Source organism: Scleropages formosus, chromosome 14 (assembly GCF_900964775.1).
Source record: "Scleropages formosus chromosome 14, fSclFor1.1, whole genome shotgun sequence".
NCBI lineage: Eukaryota > Metazoa > Chordata > Actinopteri > Osteoglossiformes > Osteoglossidae > Scleropages > Scleropages formosus.
In genome coordinates this window covers 18,478,681-18,502,829 of record NC_041819.1, presented here as the reverse complement: position 1 = coordinate 18,502,829, position 24,149 = coordinate 18,478,681, and the positions used below count along the sequence as shown (strand labels likewise).

General features: G+C 39.6%; 1 protein-coding gene across 2 annotated transcripts in view; it reads right to left on the bottom strand.

Annotated features, from left to right (window-relative positions):
* Positions 1 to 3,186: 3,186 nt before the first annotated feature.
* Positions 3,187 to 24,149, bottom strand: part of LOC108931007 (protocadherin-19-like) — a 55,038-nt gene continuing 34,075 nt past the window's right edge. For both annotated transcript variants that reach the window (XM_029257760.1, XM_029257761.1), the window contains exons 4-5: positions 23,700 to 23,872; positions 3,187 to 4,213 (exon numbers count right to left, since the gene is read on the bottom strand). In XM_029257760.1, coding sequence (XP_029113593.1) covers positions 3,663 to 4,213; positions 23,700 to 23,872 — 724 coding nt within the window. In that variant the 3' untranslated portion in view covers positions 3,187 to 3,662. The remainder of the gene's footprint in view (positions 4,214 to 23,699; positions 23,873 to 24,149) is intronic.

Sequence of the window (24,149 nt, the reverse complement as noted above, 5' to 3'; positions counted from 1 at the left end):
ACTATTCAATTAAATTTTACTGACAAAAATATTTTGCTGTCTGGCCTTCTTTCTTCTGAGTCAGTGGAGTTACGGCAATTAAGAAAGAGAAGTCCATGCAATGGCACTCTAAGGGTGTCAAAAGGAGGACAATTTAGCAAAAAGTAATCCTTCCAAGAATAAAAAGTTTTTCAAGAATGCAGTTTTTAAAATATAAAAACAAACTTGAGTATACTATGTTTAAGGTATGCAGTACTTTTTTCAAAAGGGTTGGATAGTTAAGAAAGGACATTTGGAGCTATGATGACCTCCAAAAAATCAATATTCCCCAATTCATATTGCACTTTCACATGCTCCATACCATTTTCAGTTCTACCAAAGACTAATGCAAGCTTGTTTTGCACCCTATAATTAGAGGTCAGCAAAACACAAAATATTCAGAGACGTGGAGGATTCATCACGCCAAGCAAAGAAAGTACAGCCAGCGAATTATCAATGAAAACCGAAGAAAAAGCAGAGTTTGTTTTATGCTTGTGTGTTTTTGGTAATTATGATGGGAGTGAAAATCTAGTTAAAGTTCATCTTTTGACCGTAAAGGAGCTGGACTCCAGGGTTGAGAGTGCCTTATATAACAAGTTTTATAGGGTACAAACATCATTATAACAAAACAGCAGCCTCCTCCCTGGAGTTAGAATATTATGCATGGCTACTATACTGTAAATGTTTTATGATCCTGACTGGAGGAAACAAGAGTCTTTCAGCAGATTGGTGACTAGGAGCAAATATTCGGACAAACTTTAATGGTTCATTTTCAACCAGAGGGTACATGCAAAGTAAAATTAATTTAAAGAAAAAGGGAAGAAAAAGATAACTTTTTTATCACACAAGGCAGCTGGGTGGCAGCTGCTTATCTGCTCTGCTCCTTCTGTCAAGCAAGGTTTCCAGAAGGAATAAGGTAGACTGAGGGTAGAGTCATCTTCTAATGTATCAGAGCACTTGGGCTTCCATGCTTTATACCACACATTGTCTAATTTACATCACTCCTACAATGTGCTCAACATGTTTCAATGTTAAATAATAATAATAATAATAATAATAATAAGAAGAAGAAGAAGAAGAAGAAGAAGAAGAAGAAGAAGAAGAAGAAGAAGAAGAAGAAGAACATACTGCTTGTTAAATACAATCCTAATTTTTCTTATTACCTTGCACTAAGGTCTTGTGCCAGAACATTAAGATATTTTCTGGACGGTTGAAATGCACTTCTTTTTTGATATCTAAAACAAATGAAGGAAAAAGAATAATTCTGTGTGTATGACTATTATTTAGAGTTTGGTTTTGGTTCTATTTTAATGGGTGCTAATGCAGAATTTAATTTTAAGCATTTTTCATACTGATTACTGAATTTTGAAATTTTATAATTTCAGTAATAAAGTATGTCAATAAGGTGTGTCCTGAATTATGTCAAAACTTTCACTTTGCAACAATTCACTCATGAACTACAGTGAATATTGCCAAAATGCCATAGAACTACAGGATTTTTTTAAATATATGTTTCAACATGTAGTCATTTTATAGTAGTTTTGTTAAACATTCTTTGTATGATTGGTCTTCTCAAAGCCACAGCATGCAACTGGAAAATTGTTGACTTCTTTTTAAGAAAACACAGAAAAAGACAAGTAAGCAAAATGGAGAACATTTATAGTTTAATAATAAGCTGCTGTATACATTCAGTGATTACTCTGTTTTTCATGTTACCAGAAGCCATTGGTGAGACCTGCAAACATTCAGCTGAGTTTTGTTGCATCATCTTTTTTTCCCCGTCAACATTATGAACTGCAAAGGAACCAAAATCTCACGGAAAAATACTGAGAAATGTAACTCCTTAGACCATCTTAGTGATTCAAGCTAATCAGTTTCGATGTGAAACAGAATGTGTCTCAGTGCGATGATCTCCCAGTGAGGACTGGACAGCAAAACTTTCACAGGGATGTTGGATGTCCAAGCCATCGCTGTCATTTCCCCTTAAGTGCTGCTTTGCCGCGCTGCTGTGGCTCTTGCTATTGTAAAGTTAGGCTCTTCCATAATGGCTCTGTTGAGCAAGGGTTAAACATGCCAGCTGAAGAAATAGAGTCATCGCACCATCTTACCAAGACAGCTTTCACCCCTCCTTGAACAGTAAATGTTATGTCAAGAACCACTTCTATTCAATTTACTTTCTGTTTTATCATTGATTTCTTCTCACTCAAAGCTCATTTAACTGACACTACTATAGGTGCAGATTTTTTTTTTCTTTTTTTTGTGTATATATTTTTTTTTTCTATTTGCCCACATAGCTCACAGAAACTTGATGGCACGAGAACTGACCAATAAACAACAAGATAGACTGCAAGTCAACAGTTGCCAAGGGTAACATAGTAAACAAAAGTCCAAGTCTGATTTCAAAACAAAAATAAGGATCATTTAAAAAATATATTAAACAAACAAATACTGTTAATTTCATGTATAACTTACTGACAAGTTAACTAAACAGCATTACAGTCCTCAACTATACATTTTCAAATTATGTATAAAATAGATTTTGGCTTATATGTTTTTTTTTTTTCCTTTTCTTCTGTGTTTGTGTAACAAACGCTACTTAACTTGAGTTGAACACAAATATGATCTAGGTTTAATTTTCTCTTGAAAGGAAACATTAAAGGGATTGTCACAATAATTCATGAAAAATGGTCATTATGAACCCTATAGAGAGTTTCACACTGATGTATTGTATGCATGACCATTCCTTCTAATTTCTAGCCCTGCAATCAGAAACATAAAAGCGTACAAGACCAGAGAACAAAGCTAATAGTGAACTGTGCCTCATTGCCTACATTCAAGGATGGGCACATGAGGTTTGAAAGAAATAAGCCTTGTTTAAAATTGTAATTTATTTTTAAGAATCTGGCTTTCCCCACATACCGTTTCATGTGGATTAAAGCTTGATGTTTGTGTAGCTTCTGTGGTGGAGAATAAATCCTCTAAACACCTCACAATTACATGACGATTGAATGTTTTCAGGAAAGAAAAATGCAAAAATCTGTTATGAAACAAATGAATACAGGAAATCATGACACAAATGACATTTTAAATACTTGTTTTTCAGTTTTTTCCCCTTTTTGTCCTTGTACAGTGAGTCATAATTAAGAAAGTTCAGTATGTATAGTGCTGTCCGTTATGTATTTGTGGTCAAATCAGTTCACTTTAAAGAAACTGAAACAACAAACCACAAACCAAAAAGGCTGTATTAACTGAAGTACAAAAATAAAATGGAATGACTGAACTGAGGTCCATTCTTACAGGTGTTCAAAGTTCTAACCAGCTTCTTGGAAGAAAAACTAAAATAAAAAGAAAAAAAATGCTGAGGGGATTTGGCGTGTTACACAGTAACCAGTAATCCCCTTGTCTTGTCGCATCCGGAGGAGGAAAACACTGTGTGTAAAAGCCTCTGGGTCTATTTTTCTTTCGCAAACAGCCAGATCAGACTCCATCTATGTAAAACTCCATCCACGTGTAGGTGTGTAAGTAAAGTAGCTGTCTCTCTGTCTCTTTCATAATGTCACATACACAAGCACAAATCAGGTGGTTGGCGTGTGTTGAAGCACTGGGGTCCGTGATCTTCGTAGCTCATCGCCCAACGGATTGCCCTAGAGCACAATGTCTTTGAGACGCCTGGTCCCAGGGGAGTCCTTCTCCCGGTGGTCATGCATGCCTTGGCCGATCTCCTGGATGGCAGGCTCACAGTCCTTCCCCTCCGGCTGCCGCAGCAGGCCATGGTGGGCGATGCGCTCGGCATCGCGTCGCTTCAGGGTGCCATAGACAGAGGGTGCCTTGGCCAGGGGGCTCTTCAGGTGCACAGGAGAGGAGAGAGGGCTGGATACTTCACGCCCGTTACCTGCTTCCCGCACTGCCCCATTAGCCTTGGGGCTGCATGCCGGTGCCTCCACTGTCCGCCGTGCCCTTGCCTCGGCCCTCTCCAGCTCTTCTGGGCCATCCTTGCCAAAGGTGGCGAAAGTCCTTTTGGTACCGCAGTCCTCGTAGTGGGGCGCCTCTGGGGCCGGTGGTTCGATGGGTAGGGCAATGACGTTGCTGCTATGCTCTGGTGATTTGACGTGGGCAGGCAGGCGAGGCATCCAGCACCGGTCTGAATGGCCTAGGATACGGCACTCATCCTGGCAGTGAAAGCTCTCTGTTGGCTCTGTAGAGAAACAAAGGAAGAACATCAGGGGAGATTTAAATCTGATTTAAAAGTCCAGCTCTTCAGATTCACAAGCCATCTCTAGTATGTCTCAACAAGGTTTTGTTCTGGCTCATTGTTGTAACATCCCCAGACAACAGACATTTTACAAAGTACTTTTTAAGGAAATCGGAAGAGGTCTTTTTTATTATTTTGCTGAAATTTGCATTATTTTTTCTGTGTGTAGCTTTTTATGTCAGCATAAATTCTTATGATGCCTGCTGTGCCTACATACTCATGATGGAGGGTGTGTAGGGAAGAAAGAAAATCTTGGGCTTGAACCACTGCTAATAAACCAATTAAAGTGAGTACAGTAAAATCACAAAGCAATTTTGAGCTTGAAGAAACAAAAAAAAAAAAAGATAAGAAAAAAATGAAAGACAGTTTTTAAGCAGCACAATTAAATATTTCAGAGTGAAGTTTGTTTCCTGGTATATCATGTACAGTTATTAATAAGTAATGATATTTTAGTGCTGTTGTGTAAACAAGTGTTGTATCTCCGTGGCTGCGGCTGCTATCTTGTTTTGTTGTCTCTCAGAAAAGGACTTGAAAAGCCTGTTCAGTTTGATTACGGAAAAAAAGCCTTCTCAATATTTTGAACGGTCGCCGTCCTCCTTCTCTTCCCCCGCAAATTTATAGAGAAGCCACACTTGATACTTCAGACAGTTTCCAGAGCAACTTTTTTTCAAAGACCATTCTGATTCTATAAATATTTCATTACTGACCATCTGGACAGATAACCTCCACAGAACAAGGACATCTGATCCGTTTGTGTGCTCCTATGCCTGTGTTTGTTTAGTGCCTCTCTGGCAAAGTCATAGACAATTAGGAAGTAAGCAAGCAGAGTTTCAGATTTGAACAGTGACACATGGCCAAGACCATGCAAACACATGGTTGAGTCCTGTCACCAAAATTAAAATGCCATTGTTCAAAGTAGATTAATTAACAAACTTTCAAATCAGACGGTAGCCATGGCATTCTGGATGTGCCTTGAATAACAGCGGAGGGAAGTGTGAAGTTGGGTTTCTGTTCCCTTCCCCACCCCGTACAATAAGATGATGACATTCAGCTGTTTGCAGTGGCATTCTGCACCCTGTTGGATGTATAAAAGTGAGATTACAGATCCAAGGAGCTCAAGGTGACAGGAATCGGTTGTAGGAAGAGTTTAATTGGATGATCCGTCAAGCCTGCACCACCAGACTCAAATATGCTGGGATCTATGAAAAGTCGCCAATTTCCCATTTCCTACCCTCGCTTGACTCTAAGGGGCATGTCGGCACTTGGTTACAAATCGATATTTAAAGATCGAGGGCAGGCGTGCCAACAACCCCCCTTCCCACTTTTAGACTAGGATTCAACATGACTGACTGATAAGGCAGCAGAATTTTTCAGCTCTCCTAAAACTATCATTTTGGATCACTATCACTGAAAGTTCAAAGCAGCTGGCCAGGAAGATCTGAAGCGGAGGATGTTCTGTTTTTGGTATTTTGACTAAGACATGCTGAAGTCCCATCATCATTTTGTGAAAGTTTGCAAAATTAATTTTTCATTCACCTTCAGACAGGCAAGGGTGACAGCAGGAGAACATTTACTGTAATGGCAGAGATTTAACATCTAGGAGGCAAGATCAAAATGTGCAAGCGTGCATACTCCCTCAGTCACACAAACTCAAATGTATGATTGCAGAAATTTTGCAGTGTTTTATATTCCCTCCTTTTAAAAGAAGACACACTAAATAATGTGAGCAAGCAAGTAGATAGATAGATAGATAGATAGATAGATAGATAGATAGATAGATAGATAGATAGATATTTTGCAAATGAAATCTTCCATGTCTTCCAAGACTACTGGACCAAGTTCCCTGTCTTTTCACCTCCCAAGTCTGTCCACTTCTCTGTGTCGTTATTATTTCATGCCCCTAAGACCCTAGAGAACTTTGGCCCCACTGCTCCCAGCTTCCACAGCTTAGCAATCACTGTGTGCACTGATCACAAAATAACTCTGCACTTGAGATCATCTTAATACCATTCTTTCTGTGATCCTGAGAGCCACCTGTGCCAACAGTTGTAGTCATCCTACAATTATTTCCAAAACTAAAACAAAATTATTCTTTTCAGCTCACTGAAGTACATCCAGAAGTAACATATTACACACACACTTTCAGAACCGCTTGTCCCATACGGGGTCACGGGGAACCAGAGCCTACCCGGCAACACAGGGCGTAAGGCTGGAGAGAGAGAGGGGACACACCCAGGACAGGACGCCAGTCCGTCACAAGGCACCCCAAACGGGACTTGAACCCCAGACCCACCGGAGAGCAGGACTGTGGGCCAACCCACTGCGCCACCGCACCCCTCAATCAAGTAACATATTAACTTTAGTTAAATAACTACTACACATATACATTGAAACAGGAACTTGCTGCCACCAGTTCAACTAAAGTTACAGTGGAATTCAAGAAGATGGTTTGTCAGCATCAAGTCCCTTCCTGACTTAAGTCTTTTCTATCAAAATTAAATCTCACTTGGTCTAAAGAAAAAAAAAAAAAAACAGATATACAGAAGTCTGAACATTCAAATACTTCTCTGAACTAGAAATAACATGCACACAGCAGGACACACGAAGGCTGAATTAAGAACTGCTGGAGTTCCCCTGCAGAGTCACCGAGTTGCAAATGGCATCACTTTGAAAGTAAATCATAATTAATGTAACACTCCCTGCATTTTCCCTCCGCTTGCAGGTCACGTTGCACAGCTGTTCCAAATCAATGACCCCCTGCTATCAGATAAGGATAACCAAGAAAAGTTAAATTAAATAAAGCACACACATACGCACACACACACACACAGGCACATAGCTACCATCAACACATATTACGTATGCATCAGCACATGAGCGGATACCCGATTAGTGCATCTTCGCAATTTAAAAGCAAATAAACATTTTGTTTATGTCTGTTCTTCAACTAAACATAAACAACTACAGTTACTCAACAGATAAAAATACTGGAACTGAACCATTAATTTCCTTAAACTTTGACTATTACGCCTTTATTGTCTTGTTTGTAATAGCTTGAACTCACTGACATCAAAAAGAGTAATTAAAAACAAAGCATTGGTGATGCGTCAATGGCCTCTGTGAGTACAGGGTGAGGAAGAGGTGGCACCCGCTGTGATTGCCTATTTAAACTCATCAGGAAATAGACAGCCAATCAGATCCAGCAACGTGCCTGCAATACAACAGAGGTCTGAGTTAGGGACATTCAGTTAGACATTTTATCTCTGGGACTTCATGTGCAGTTAACATTAATATTCCTTGAACGGAGGATAAAAATCCAGTGTTATTTCTTAATTTGTATTATTATTATTATTAGTAGTAGTAGTAGTAGTAGTAGAAGTAGTAGTAGTAATAGTAGCAGTAGTAGCAGCATTCTGCAACTCTAATATTTCACATTTTTAAACAGTACTTCTCTCTAGAAAAATATCAAAGCATTAATAACCCTAGTCTTAAGCAGAGATTTTCAGAACAAAGGCTACAACATAAAGGTGTCGTATTTAATGCTCTAGTGAATGTTTTCAGGAATACAGGGAAGCTGATAGTGTTGTTGCTTTTATACACATATATATATATATATATATTTTTTTTTTCCATGGTTTTGAAAGAGAAGAACAATGTCTAGGGGTGGATAAGCAGGCAGCTCTGACATTTTGTTTAGCCTCTAGTTTGAGAAGTGGCAGGCCCTGGGTAGGAACCGGTTTGTAATAAACACTTCTTTAATCTCTAAACCTCTTCACAGGAGGCAGCAGTAAAGTTCTGCCATGCCACAGTAAAGACGATTATATTCTTTTTTTTATTTTGTTTTTTTTATTATTTTAATACGGTCGCGTACATTGCTTTGTTGTTTCCCGGGAATGTCACTGCAGCATGTCTCCTGTTATTGTGCGTGACTGCTGGATTGTTTAACAGTTGTTTGTTTATGTGATTTTCCGAGTTAAAACATTAGGGGACTATTAAAGTTACCTTAAAGACACCCCCGTCATGAGGCGTCGGCTTCAAAAAAGCTGTTTTCCACACTTGCAGCTAGAAAAGCTTCCCTGAATGTAAATGGCAGAATTTAAGCTCTGGGGACCATGGAAGACGTGAGAGGACATTCAGTCCCTAGACAAAACTCAGAGTTTGTGCTCTGCCTCTCCAGCTGGGCACAGTCTCTCCAGCTTCACCCCACTCCCCTCCCCCAACTCCCACCAGTCCACCTGGGAGAGAACCCTATGCAGATGCTGTCAGAACACCTCCAGCAACCCCCACCCACTCAACCACTGACCCATATATCAGAGCCTTGAGTCCTGCAGGACTGCAAGGGGAAGGTGATGCTCTTTTATTTACAAACAGAGGAAGTGCTCCGTTGAAAAGCCTGAGAGATCAATACTATCGAAAATGTCAGACTACTTCCTGTCAGCACCCCCCAGCCACCTCCTAATTCACTGTGTTCCATTTATGTATGATTATGTACACAAAGAAACATACAGATCATAATTGCTGCCTGAATTGGTCTTTTAAGAGCAATTCTACTTTTTTTTTTTTTTTAAAAAAAAAAACAAACGTTCACTTGCAATTTAATTTGGAGATTATGCCATCATAAATGGCAATGACTGGTTGAATTAACAAAACTGAAGAACAACCTAAGAAGGAAACAATTGCTAAGGATGAAGCGTAAATTCTGTGAGCATCACAATACATACAATTTTGCATTAACAAAAAAGAAAAAACTTACAATATGAATATAATACAAATATCATATACTGTACTATATGAAACTATGACATGATATGATACTATAGCATAGAATACTGTGAATACACTGAAATCTTACTGGGTTTATCAGATGACTAGATGTGAACCTGCCAGAGATCACACATACCATATTAAGCATTGCTGTAAGTTCTGAACTGTTTGCATGCCCTGTTATATAGCAAATTATAATTTGGTTGAGATTTTAAATCTTTAATAATTTACCAATTCTACTCATTTAGTTGATCCTTCCCTCAATACTACATACAATTAGTGGTAAGTTTATATAAATTGATTTATAATTATTTCACCCATTTAAACAAGATATACAAGTGAGGATGCAAACCTTCAAGAGCAAGGTGGCAGTTGTAACTACTATGCCTCTGCTAGAGCAATCCTCATGTGCTAACCAGCACTCAGAAAACTGCATTTTGGGAAATGGATAAACAAACTGGTGCAAAAGACAGTTGTTCATAACTGGATCACAAAAAAAAAAAAAAAAATATGCAACACACTTTATATGCTGAAGTCATGCTGCTTTCCTGGAGCACTGCTTGGTTCTACGGAAGTTTCAAGCCAAGCAGATCATATGATACAATAATCACAGCATGCAGGCTTGGCTGTGAAGGTGAGTTGCTGAATTAATTAGAAATCATTACAGTTACAATCACATATTTGTTTATGGATTTAATGTCACATAGATTTCACTTCATTCAGGATTGTACATTTACACATTTCTCCAAAGCAACTTACAATACACTACCCATTTAGACAGCTGGATTTTGTTTTTTTTTTTTTTTTTTACAGGAACAATTTTTAGCAAGTACCTTGCTCAAGGGTACTACAGCTGAAGGTGGGATTCAAACCTGTGACCTGCATGTCCTATGGCAGCAGTTCCAACCACTACACAACCAGCCACCCTCCTTGTTTTGCTCACTAGTAATTTTTTTTGGCAGCAGAACATAAACAAACAAAAAGATAGATAGATAGATAGATAGATAGATAGATAGATAGAATGTGCACAAGGGACTGGGAAGGTTCATGTTATGGTAAAATGAGTTGCTGTTTACAAAAGACAGAATAACAAGCTTGTAAGAAAAGAAACCTTGTCATGACTCAACACTAGTGCTCTGTTTAATGCTGTTCCAGCAGGTGTCATGATCAAATAAGCAGGTAATTAGTATTCTGTAACAAGAGGGCACATCCAGTTGCAGTTTCTCACTGGGGCATGAGGACTTTGATGCCTCCCTGTCACGCCAGGGAAGCCAAGCTGAGCAGAGAGGAAAGATTTCCTAGAAAGGTCATTGACAGAGGCAGCAGACGGCCACCATACTGAATGTGATGCTTTGATTACGACGTGCCTTGCTTGGCACTGTTTCCAGCCTGGGTCAAGCCAAGCTTGCTTATGCCCCAAGACTCACGATTTATTCCTCTCTTTCTGGGTCTCCAAAATCCCAGATGCTCTCATTAAACATGGAAGAATATGGAGGAGGATAAGAGAGAGGTACTGGCCTTCCTGCCCCCACCCTTGGCCCACCCCCTGCACGCAAAGAACATCCCCAAAAAAAAAAAAAAAATCTGGCTATATTCCCATTTCCTTTCACTTTTGTGTTTCAGTATATCTGAAACAGCTGGAGGAGTCTCTCTCACACACACAGACTCACAGAAAGCATGCTTCATCAGGTGCAACTCAGTCTTGGGTAAATCTTTAAACATACAAACTCCTCTGTCAAGCAGTGATGTGAACAAATGGATCTTTTTCAGTGCCAGCTCCCATATATACTAAGCAACCTCTGAGAAAGCATCATTCTCTTGGGCCAGTAGTGACCCAGGCTACAAATAATATTTACAATCATGAAGTCTATAAAACTGGTGTTATCACTGTAATGAATAAAATATATTTCCTTTTGATTTTTAAATTTATTTTAGGTGACACTTTTTTTTTTTTTTAAGGATCAGATTATTTTTTGTTTTTATATATTAATTTTGTATATGTCAGATGTCAAACCTAGGACAGACAGACTGTAAAATAACGATTTCACAGAAAGAATTAAGCTCAATAATGACATTATAGTGACATATTGTTAAATAAAATAAAATAAATTGCCCTGGTGTGACTTGTGAACAAAGAGGTGCAGTGTGTGCTGAAAACTCTGAACGAGTCAGAAATAGTTCTATAGAAGTTTAACTGAATGGCTCAGTGTTGAAAAAGCTGATATACAAACAAATTGCTCGGCTGAAACTCTGAAAGAATCAGTAAAGGAGCTAAAGATCTGAACAAACCCCTCTTTACACCAACTCCAAGTGACTTCATGCAAATTGGAGCCTCAAAAAGGATAACTGCTTTCAGCCTATTGTATAATTACTTCCAAGCATGGCTTTTATCTCATTTTGTTGCAAATTGTAATGCAGGAATAACCAAGGACAAGGTTATATTTTCTCAATGTACAAACAACACATCTTATTACACACACACTAGCTGAAGCTGCTTGTCCCGACGGGTCGTGGCGAGGCGGAGCCCAGCCCGGCAGCACAGGGCACAAGGGACGCATCCAGGACAGGACACCAGTCTGCCGCAAGGCACCCCAAGCAGGATTTGAACCCCAGACCCGCCACAGAGGGGTACCCAGCCAAGCTCGCAGCACCACCATGCCCCTCTCATATCTTATTAGTATAATAATATTTAAAATGTTATAGTACGCTAGCATTTAGTTGTTCTTTATTTCCTGTGGATTATGGGGGGCATGAGGGAGGTCAAATGAACAAATCATTGAGTCAAAGATCTAAATCTAGATGCTGAACCGAAGCAAACAATTCAAATCAGTTCTATGAACTGGAATGCCCATCAAAACTGTCAAGGTCACTTATGTACGGAATGAGGAAAAAGGCACAAGCAGACAGTAAACGATGTATTTGAGGGTTGGTCTGGCAAATGTTTAAGGGAAACTTTTAAGCTACAGAGATAGATTCTGGGTGGCTTACAATGGAGATAATTGTTAACACCATCAACTGCAAAGTACATTCTAGGAAGACTCTTTAATAAGTAATGTTGTTATTCTTCACGTAACTAACACCTTTTTCCAAGTCACCTTACAATGTAAGGTATTGTATATACATACCCATAATTTATACAGTTGTATAATTTGTACTGTATTATTTCAAGGTTAGAATTTTGATGAAGGTTACCACAGCAGGAGTTGGGAGCCAAAGCCAAAACCTTTCAATTCTAGGGTCACAGATATAACCAGTATACTACCTGTTCGTATTTGCCAATTATTATATATACCAGGATCAAACTTAACACATCACTATTTTATCGTTATCCTCCACGTTTGTAAGTCATATTTTTTTTTTACAGCACAGCCAGGATAAATTTTAGTGGGTTGAGTACTGAAAAGGCTCTTTGTTTGTAGTGAATAACCAACAGAATATTATCTAATCAAATGCTGACCACATGAAGATAGGAAAGATGACCACCTGACCGCTCCCAAAACTGCTTACATTTCTTTGTTTGCATAGCAGTTGTGTAATGACAGTTAACCTGGGAGGTGTGGACAGTCAGTTGGGTAAAGATATCTATCTATCTATCTATCTATCTATCTATCTATCTATCTATCTATCTATCCATCTATCTATCTATCTCTGGTTGTTTCTTTTTTGTCTCCTGTACCATGACTTATGTCTCTTTTTCTCACTTTTTAAATTTTGCACTATAAGTGCTCAGGGGGAACTTATTGGGAACTATAGAAAACACATTTAACTAAACTGAACTTTTATTGCCTACTAAATGAGAGACACACAAAGTTTGTAGGACCTGAAGTGTTAATTTAGACCAAATTAAAGCAAGGAATGTGTTTTCCCCCCTCATTAAGCTGCTAAATGATGTCTCTTCATTATTTATAAACTCAGCACTTATATACATCTGTCAGTATGGGCAAGTTTTGAAGCTTGTTAATATATTATTCTTTCTATTGCAATTTTTAGAGTGTATTATTATTATTCCATATTTGTGACTTACCCTTGCAATAGCTGTAGAAAAGAGAGAGACCCCTCTAGAGATGTTGAGCAAGAGCTCAAAAACTCAGTGAGTCGTCCTTTGACAGCTCCTCTCCACGAACAAAAATGGATAGCTCCTCAAAACCACCAAGACCTCCTCTGTGATAAAGGCTGGCATTAGTCAGCACAATAAAGCAAGACATTCGCTATATTTTCATAGAAGGATGCAGGTAACCAAATGATAAACATTTGCAACACAATATGTGTTTTAAATTACAGACAGAGCTGAATACAATTTTTATGGATGTGTGAATATATGTTAATTTTATCAAAAGACACATACTATTATTTTTGCTTTGAATGTACAGTTTCCAATGAAACACTGGTGCTAGAAACACGAAAAGCTAGTTTAGGTAATGTATAAATTCTCTCTGGGAATTACGTAAAATTAAAAACTACAACATTCTACAGAATTAAATGTTTACATTTTATTATTTTGTAAGTCTTATTTAGTTTACATTTCAAAAGCTAAGTTCTTATGTACGAATTTACTGTTTTGTTGGATTCCCTTTTGAAAATTGTTCAACATTGGGTAGATTACCCAAAAATAATTCTAAAAATGCAATAATGTATTTTGACACGAATTAAAAATTAATTAAAACAATTGGCAACAGATCGATTTATTACTCTAATATTTACCATTTTGAGTCTCGCATTAAAAATTAAATTACCATGGAAAGAATATAAAAATCCACCACACTATATCATGAAGCTTATTAATTTGTGTTTTTCGGTAAATAAAAACAAAAATGTTTTTGTGAATCTGTAAGTGCTTGACATATTACAGAAGTCAGTGATGTAATTCAGACAATGGAAAAGAGCATCTTTCACAAAATCTCATTAAACAGATAATCTTATGATAGTGCAGGTTTTTAGGAGACTTCTTCTGCAGGGGGCCTTGTATCTCCAGGAGACAGCTCCCAATCTGTACCGTCACACCTCGTCTTTCAGACACACATATTCTGCTCCAGCTTGAATTCCTGTGTTTTATATTTCATTAGCCTTACATCGCTGCTACTGCTGGCATATTCTCTGGCCCCGTTTCTTCCTGTTCTTTCCTCCTTTTCTCCACCCAACCCCCCCGCTTCCTCCTGGGTCTTTTACCATCTATCTGCGTAACTGGGACAGAGTGTGCAATGAATGGCGGGAAGTGTGCCAGCGTGCAAGCCGAGGTGCCTCAACAGTTTTGCCCTCAGGAAGCGTGGCCCAGCATCGCACGGCTCGCCCCAGTACTGGCATTGGGCTGCACTGGGCTGCCTTGCTGGGCACTGACACCACGGGACAGCTGACTTTTTCTACCAAAATACAGAGGAAATAAATTTAATTTAATCACTGACATTATGCCTCTGAACACACATGCGTGCACAAGCATACCTTCACACGTGCCAAAGTGCAACGTCTGGACGTGACACGAACATGGACATATTTTACTGTAACGTCTGGACACGGATATAAAGAGTGAGAATTCAAACACAGAGTGTAAATAAAAGTGCACATGTGAGAGGACGAACATGGAACAAAGAGACCCAGGGAATGGTCTTATGAGGACAGTAAGCGTAACAGACGTACAAGACCAGAGCGGGTGCACAGAGGCGTGACGGAGACAGGGCTGAAACATGGGCTGAAGACAGGGGTATGGAGGACTGTTACAGACGGGACAGCGACAGAAATGCACGGAGAATGACACTTTGAGAAAACAGATTATAAAACAAGGACTGTTTGCTGAACACAGGCAAGGCAATGAAATGCTGATTAACAGTTGACAACCTGATAATAACCCTTCACCACTTTCATAGGGATGCTCAGTAATTTGGGATGAGGTGCACCAATGGGGCTGGGTGGAACCGGAGTGGCATCCCTCATGATCATTCGAATCATTCTTCTGGGCCGTTGCACTAAAGTTTTCCTCTTCTTACGCTATTTAAATTTGGCTTTTCACAAGAAATAGAAGAAATTACAAACAACTTAATTTAACTGAAGATGAAATACACCTGACTAATTAATTCAGTCAGACTTCCAGCTACTGTTGCCACACATTTTAGAGCCATTTTGCCTCAAAGTAAGCACAGAGTGTTAAAAGATGGACCTCGAAAACTGTTACAAAAAGAAAAGAAGACCTGATTAGGGAAGACTGGGCTCTGGTACAGACTTCTCCTTTGGTAATGTGGAGGAGGAAGACATTAAAATATGTTATTTACCAATGCAGTGCAACCCTCCCACAGCCACTGTCTGTGTCAGCTAGCTAAGACCCCCTACGTAGGCCACAGCACGGGGCCACCGCAGGCTTTGGGGGCCATGTGTCAGGAACATGCATCTGAACAATACATCAGCTCCAAGCAGGAAGCAGGAAACAGGCATTCCGACTTCAGTTTGGTATCAAAGAAAGGTCTTACCTTTGAGAATAATAAGAATAAAAAAAAATGCATTACAGCAGGCTAGTGAAATTAGCTGAGAACGTTGGATACATGTTGTTTCTGCCTTGGAGATAAAGAAGTGGAGCAATGCTTTATGCAGTCACCATAAGTTGTTGTAGGGACAAGAACATCACCATAATATATTATCTCGGTCATGATTATGGGAGCAATAATGGTTATTATAGTTATGCCCTATTTTTTTCCCTTTTTTTTCTTTTGTACAGGAAGAGGGGTAGAGGAGATTAATAACCCTCATATGGAAGCTCCCAAAAAATAGCTACTCCTGTCCATTTTCTTCAGCTTCTATCATGACTGGAAGAGTCATCGCAAACACAACAGATACCTGGCTTACGAGTGTGAGACAGTGCATTCTAGTTATTTTCGCCATGTGAAAAGCAGAATAAATAAATAGACGTCTGATGAAACAAGAAGCTCCAAGAGAAAGAACAACACCTTTGCGGTTGCCGTGGTACCACTTTGACAAAATTTGCGTGGGAGCAAAGCAAAATGCCGGCATTGACCGACGGAGGAAAGAAAAACTTTGATTAAAGATCACTTATCGATGGGAGAAACGTGCAACTTCATTAATCCCATATGGCAACATCATTTGATCTTTCTAGGTTGACAAAAGGTTTGTCAAGACGAAGCCCATCCAAATCAGGTCAGTGGAATTGAGTGGAGGGCCAAGCAGAGCAAGGTATAATTCAAGAAGAGCACTGAGGAACAGATGCGGCCTGTGTAACCTGTCCCTGTTTTATCTTCCTGGAAATCTTTTCAGAGAAATGAATAGCAACATGTGACTGTGTTCCTTTCCCTTTTTTCCATTGTAACAAAAGGTTTTTGCTTAGTATGAATCAGTGATATAGAAGACATCGAGACAGAATATGTATGAATTTAACAGGATATGGAAATGCCAATTGCCCAAGGTTGTAACCTTTTTATTAGCATGTTAATCACTGCACAAAGACAGCAGTTAATATTAAAGGACAGATTTTAATATGCCCCATGTTAATTGGTAGCAATGTCCTTATTATAAAACATAAAACTAAGAAAAAAAAAACTGCAAGAGAACATGCAAGACTCTGTCATGCTGAAGACAAAACCCTTGTGTTCGGAGAAGTGGGCGATGTGTGCGACTTCAAATCCTGTTTGTAGATTAAGTGAAAAAGTCGAGCGTGCACTTCGCAGCAACAGAAGAGTGGCTCTCGCTACACGTCTATGACTACAATGCAATTGTTGGAAGACCGATGATTTTTTTTTCCTTAAAATGTTCAGAAATACATGCACAAGTCCCCCCAACCCCTTTTCGGAGGAAGCGTAATTGAATATTGTCAAGAAGCATCACATTTAGGGGCACTAAGCTCTTGCCAAAGTAATGTATGCCTTCGACATTTTCAGGAATGTGTGCATCTCATCTCTACCAAAAAAAAAATAGAGTCCTAAATCAGGAGATTATAAAATAAATCTTGATTATTAAAAAGGATTAGGCTGGCCTAAGTGGTGTCATTTTTTTGCTAGTAAGTGCAGATCCAGCACTGGGAGGCTGAGATTGAGGGAGTTGATGCACTCTACGTGGGGAGACTTAATGGCGTTTCGCTGTAGCCTGCTTCAGGAAAACTGCCACGTTTGCCGTGGTCCAGAGGGATCTCCATCGTGTCAGTCATCCAGGGAGCAAATTGAGGAGGGCCAAGGCCTGGCATGAATAGGCTAATCTCAGCCGTCCTACTCCAAGGAGCGAGGGGGAGGGCATACTGGCTCTTCATAAAATAGGTTCAGATAGCTAGTGGTCAAGCTCCCAGTGCCACAAAAACAGCAAAACGAGAACCACTGATAAGTCTACAGCTGAAACCTTGTGTTCAAATTAAAGTGGGCAACAGTGTGTTGTCAGAAGGGGAAGGAGTCACAAAGCTCTGAGATCATGTCACAAATCAGATTGTTCTGGATGAGAACCAAGGTGTTTTCAGCAGGTGGAGGGGGGCAAAAATCACCAACATAATTAAAGTACAGACATGGTTTTTGGTGTCGTTATGAAGTTCAGGTGGCCTGCATCAGCGGAGGTTGTTTTCTGCCTGCGGGGCTGGTGATCAGTGCTCAGATCAGTGCGGACGGTGCCCGGGGGTCCTTTAGATATCACCGACAGATGGGGCTCGGACAGTGGGCTGGCATGATGAGGCAGCACGCGTGTATGGAAGCCGGCACCGCTGGCACACCATCTCCAGCTCTGGTCAATCCACAGAGCAAATTGAGCCCCTCTGTGGCCTGACGAGCTGGAGACAACACAAAGCATCAGAGATTATAGCCTAAATCTCAAGTCCTTCATCTCTCCCCAAATCCTCCGAGAAACACATGCAACCACACCTTATTATAGACCAATCCAAACAGCTGAAGGTGATTTCTTGTGTTCTGGCTTCTCTCTGGCATCACCAGCATTTCTTGATGTCTACTTCCTTATGAAGATCCGGTGTTGTCATATCTACTTGTTTTGACATCCATTCATCAGACCATAACTTCTCCAAAATTAATTTTCTGTAACTATTGTTCATCTGTACAGGGGTGAGGTGGCGCAGTGGGTTGGCCCACAGTCCTGCTCTCCAGTGGGTCTGGGGTTCGAGTCCCGCTTGGGGTGCCTTGCGACGGACTGGTGCCCCGTCCCGGGTGTGTCCCCTCCCCCTCCGGCCTTACGCCCTGTGTTACCGGGAAGGCTCTGGGACAAAGGGTTCTGAAAGTGTGTGTGTGTGTGTGTGTGTGTGTGTGTGTGTGTGTGTGTGTGTGTGTGTGTGTGTATATATTGTTCATATGTAAGAAGAGGGCATCATTCTGAATAAGTGCTGCATTTCTGTACTATATTTTGGTCCCTGAAAATGGTCTTGAAACTTTGCTTTTCCGAAAGATGGAAGTAAATGCAATAAAACAGTGAAACAAAAAGGGTGACTACACTGGAAGATTAACACACTCTTCCCTTCTCATCTAGTGAACAACCACTGCAATGAGCTCTCAATAAGTTTGCAAAATTCTTGTGTGCTAGTCAAAATGGTAGGGGTTACTGGCAGGTAGAGGGCAAGAAAGCTCTTCTGTAATGAGCAGAATAATATTTGGTAAAAGTCTATTTTATGTACAGTCTATTTCCAATAAACTGTTTCCAAGTACAGATATAAACAATAATGGCAGAAAGGCATACATCTACATGTTTTAAATGCTAAAATGAAGGCACAAAATAATAAAAGCTTAGGTCAAGAAATAACATCAAACTGCCATTGCCTGTACAAAACTGAAAGAACACAACTGAAACCCCTGATGACGGCTGAAGTCAGTTCAATTTTCTTTAATAAATTTCTTGTGACTGTGATTCTTACTTTCTTACAGATCATGGGAAATAAACTCAATGTTTGAGTAAGACAGGAAACACAGAATCAGCATTAATGGGATTAAATCATAAGCAACATGCCCCAGTTCTAGTCTCCAATAATTTTGTTAAAGTATGAACACTAGGCTTTAAGTTATTAAATGTTAAAAATAATGTAAAATGTAATATAGTACTTTTAGAGCAGTACTGTAATTAATTTCCTCTTGGTAGTCATGTGTTTAATCCCCCCATGCAGCACTGCGTATGTACGGCAAAGTCCTATGTAGTTATTTCTTATTGTGAAGACACACACACACAAAAAAAATCTTTTTACACCTGGCAAACCAAATATGCAGACAATATTTAAAAATAAAATAAAATAAAATAAAATAAAATAAAATAAAATAAAAGAAAACTGGAAAGGAGGTTTATTAAGTCATGGACATAACTATTGAGACTGATGTTGAAGAAGTTTTCTTATTTACTGCAGCATCCGCTACCTTCTGTCAAAAAGTCTTTGGATAGCTTGTAAAGCAGAAGAGACGACTCCTGTCTGACAGAAAGATAATCATTTCCTTTTCGGTTTATTTAATTTTTTTCCTTTGTGTTTTTTTTTTTTTTTTTTTTCCTTCTACCCCTTCAGACTGTTTAGAAGACTTCATCCCTGTTGTCTCACAGATTGTCAGGACAACCACCCTCCCTTCAACGATCCTGCTTTTGACACCTGTCAGCATTTTCATAAGCAGATCAAAAGGTAGCAAACGGAAAACGAATATCGCGCAAGTTTTTACAGCACAAACAGGCAATTTGAACGCTTCCTTGATTCAACAACAGAAGAGGGGGAATGTGGACAGTGTGTGAGTAGGCGTTTATAGTTTAGATGTTCCAATAAGCAGGGGGGAAAAAAAAAATGTTCTTGAAATCAATTAGGGAAAGTGTGGCCCTGGTGATTTCTAACAGTAATGAGGTGTGGTGAGCAAGCTCAGGGCAGTAGAGAGGAGGCAGGCCACTGGGAGCCCTTCGCAAAAAGGAGTTTGGGGCTGATAATTAAAAAGCTTGGGTGGGGTGGGGGGGCTTATGAGGAGAGAGAAAGCAGATGCTGCTAATTGGGCCGCTCTGAGATCGCAGGGTCTGCTGACGTTAAAAGGCATTTGCATTCTCAGAGCTCTGAACCTCAACCTAAACTTACAAACTGTTGCCATTAAAGTTGTAATAGTGGCATTCAGGTACATGCTCAACAAAACTGATGATACCAACTTACCCATTCACACTGGTAATGGTCAAGAGGTCTTACATCTTTTTAACCGCTCTTACAAGGTAATGACTTCACTGTTCTTCACAGAATTTATTGTAAATCAAGCAGTGGTGGCTTGATTCACAAAGCACTAATTTGCTAAAACACACAGTTCAACATTCTTGACCCTATAGTCTCTTGTAGTACTAATGGACTTCAAAATGCCGTAATTATTACCTTGTACACGTAAATCTCATTGACACTTAGCTGACCAGCTTTCAGCGGTGAGTGTCCCTTATAATAATGATAGGGACACCGTGAGAAGGTAATTATTAATTGGGACAAAACAAACATCAAGATCATACAGAGAGGTGCTGCTCACTGCATAAATAAAAAATGCAACTGCATATCAGCATAGTTTTCAGAGAACCGCAGGGCCGTAATTTATTAGTCTGGCCAAGACAGAAGAACTAATAAAGAGGTAAGGAAGGAGAAGGCCCTACATTATGAGAAACACAAACACAAGGGAAAAATTGAAATGATGACCAGGGTGACATTTTGAAACTTCAGTCAATGTAGGTAGCTATCAAGGAGAAACACCAAGGTTCTCAAAGCTACATCTATCCAAAAGGCATTGTGCGACTGATCGTTGACCGACATTGTTCTCATCTGTTTTTTTTTTTTCTTTTTTCTATTTGAACAGGCTGAAAACACTGAAACCCACACAACAGTGCCAAACCTGCATCCTCCCTTTGGTGAGGCTTTCTGATTTGTATTTTTTCCACTGAGATTTATTAATATTCTTGTTATAACACTCTCTCGCTAATAGCAGATGAAAATGCTTAATTAATTAGTTTTAATTAGTTTAATTAACTTGATTTCTGTGGCATTTTTCTTTTCCTGCAGATGATTTGAATGGCAATATATATGGAGTATAGATCTCTATGGTTTCCTGATACAAGCCCAAGTTTTCAGTATCATGGAGTTGTTTTGTCAAATGGCTCCTGACAAACCTCCAAACTACAGTCTCCTGTCCAAATGGGCACCTGATCTCTTACAAGAAAATAAAGATTCAATGCCAGTCAAAAGTTTGAGCAGAGCTGTGTATACCCAGACTTTCTTATTAAAAAAAAAAAAAAAAACACTGAAACTGGACATCTGAGGAGCAGAAGATAGTTTTACAGACCATCAAAAGAATACTTGAATTTGGTTCAGCTGCTGGCAATACGTAAGACACGGGGAGGCTGAGTGCAAGAGTTATGCCAGTGTGTATTCCACGGTCCAACAAGGTGGTTGCTGGTCACACAGTTTGTGATCTTTACCTGGTGATTTCAACCAGCATGACTGTCAGATTTCACTGGTATGCCACTCGATCAGGGTAATGGCTAGTACAGTACTTCATTCTTCAGCAAGATAACCTCAAACATACCTCGAATGACCTGGATGTACTTGTACTCAGCTTCTGACTGGTACTGTGCGTGAACAAAACATGGTTTCAAAAGTATATCTTAAATGAGCACGACTGCAGAAATGAAAGCACATTAGATAACCAGGCAAGTAAAGCAGGTAATGTAAATAGATTACATTGCCTCTAGTTCCTGCCCTCTACCCTGAGATGGCTTTTTTTTTTAAATCTACCAGCTGATTGTCAGCAGGCGACTGGAATGCTTAACAAATCAGATTCACATGAAAGGTTTGTGTTTAGCATTATGCAACCCCTACCAGTGTGGACACAGGATTAAAGACATATTTTTGCATCGAGCGTGTGATATGTGCTTTGATGTTTTGCATTTGGTGCTGAAGTAAAATGCAAATATTAGCAATGTCTTGTTTGATTTCCAGAAGCATGGTAAAAATAGGCTGTTACACATGTAAAATGTCCATCTGGGGAGGTGAAGATGAGAACCCACAGCTGGAGAAAGAGTTTCCACTGTGTCAAAACCATCTAGGTTTAAAAGTCTATCACATGCTTGACTTTATAATTACACCATTCAGTCTATAATGGAAAGACAATTACATCTGCAATGACATTACATTTCTGCATGCATAAGTACCTTTGATGAATACCTGTAATAATGATAAATAGCTCTTAGCAGACTCAGTTTAAACAGATTTCCTTCAGATAGAATATTAGGAATGACAGCATGTACCATTTTTTACTTATGAAACATGACAAGAAATTAATTGGAAAAATTCCACTTGCTGTACATTTAAGTATAAATGAATACATAATAAATGCATGAATGTTACGCATAACTCTGTTTTTCAAGGTTAAGAAACAAGCATTTTCAAAAGCATTTTATAGATTGTCTTGAGTACAATTAAACACTGTAGCTGCATATCCAGGCCAGATATAGTAATAGCATGCAAATAGCATACTTTTGCAAAACCTGCCACCCCCTGCTTTCACAATGTACATTGCAGTGATTTGCAACAGGGGTCATGATATGCAAATGTAATTATATTAAATGAGATATTGAACCAAAGGATATTAACAATGAATTTAACCTCGTCCTCTTCTAAAGGCACAGTTGGGAAATAGGAACTAGTTAATTAGAATACTAGAGCTACTGTTTGTTTCCTTGGTGTTCATACATACATAAAATCAATACAGCTAATATTACGCTTTCCAAAGCTATATTAAAAAAAGGAAACAGTAAAAAAAATAGTTGTGATCTGTACAGAAAATCATCCTTTTTTGACACAACTATAAGAACCTGTGGAATGCAAATGTGGCTAACAGCTTTGTTTATGTAGTACTCATGCTCCACAAAATGAGCTTTGAAGCTTAGGATTAGCGATATAGACGGATGGATAGCAGGAAATGGCAACAAATTGCTGCTAACAAAACTCAAAGTTCCTCTGGGCACATTTTATTGAGAACAACACAATATATATGTTTCTTCTTTTCTTCTGTAATATGTATTTTGTTACTCCTTATTATTGAGGCATATACCCTATGTGCCTTTCAAGAAAATACATCTACAACAGCAATCTGTAACTGGAAGAATGCTTTTTATTCATGGTTTTTTGATCAACTACAAATCTAATCTCTGTCTAGATCTTAGGTGAGGTTCAGGGATCTGGGATCCTCTGTTATCAACTGGTGCCTCTGTTCTTTTTCTTGCCCCCCTGAGCAATAGCACATTGTACCACTGTGAAACTGGCTGGCAGTGAAGAATACCAACATGACCCCTGATGGGCTGCTGCCAATATATCAGGTGTGTTTTAAAAGGAAAGTCACAAAAAACATTAATTTCCTGCTAAATGATCCCACTGAATAATGCATGAGGGCCCATACCAGATGCAGATTTCCACCTTCAACCTTCATCAGCCTAATTGCTGCCATTCATGTGCACCCAACTTAAACAACTGCCGAAACGCCTGCTGAACTCAATAATCTTAACTGAGCTGCATAATAGAATCTCCAGATTACATGGCAACCACGACATTTTGCAGCAGTCTGGGGGCTGTGATCTCCCACCTCCACAGTTTAGAGGTATTATTGGAATTTGGAATGAAAAGTAATGATAACCCAAAAGGCATGGCCTGCACTGGAGCAAGATGCAAGCTTTCACATTCCACATGTTTGAACGCTGAGGGTCACCTTACCTTGCTCTAGCCGCTGGCAGCCCCCAGGCGGCGCGCCCACGTTCAGGGCATCGTTGACCGCAGTGTCAGGGTACAGGGCCCTCTGGACATCATGCTCACTGTCGGTCTGGTCGCTCTCTTCATGCCCACTGTCCTTGAGACTGTTCCCTTCCATGTCCTTGAATGTTGAGGTGCTACAGTAAGAAGAAGGATGAGGAGGAGTCGAAAGGGATGCTGATTTACCATCACATTATGCATTATCAGATAGAGCCCCTCCAATCCTGCCTCCTCTTGCAAGTTCCAACCTCCCTAGAGTCATGTTATGTCTCTCGTCTTGCACCAGCAGTCTGCAACTTCTAGCGCTTACAACGTCTAGCTGGCCTCTCCTGTGCCGTGTCATTATAGACACTGTTCAGCACTGTTGCAGGAGACAAGTGATGGTATTCATTCATCAAACTAAGAATAATGGCT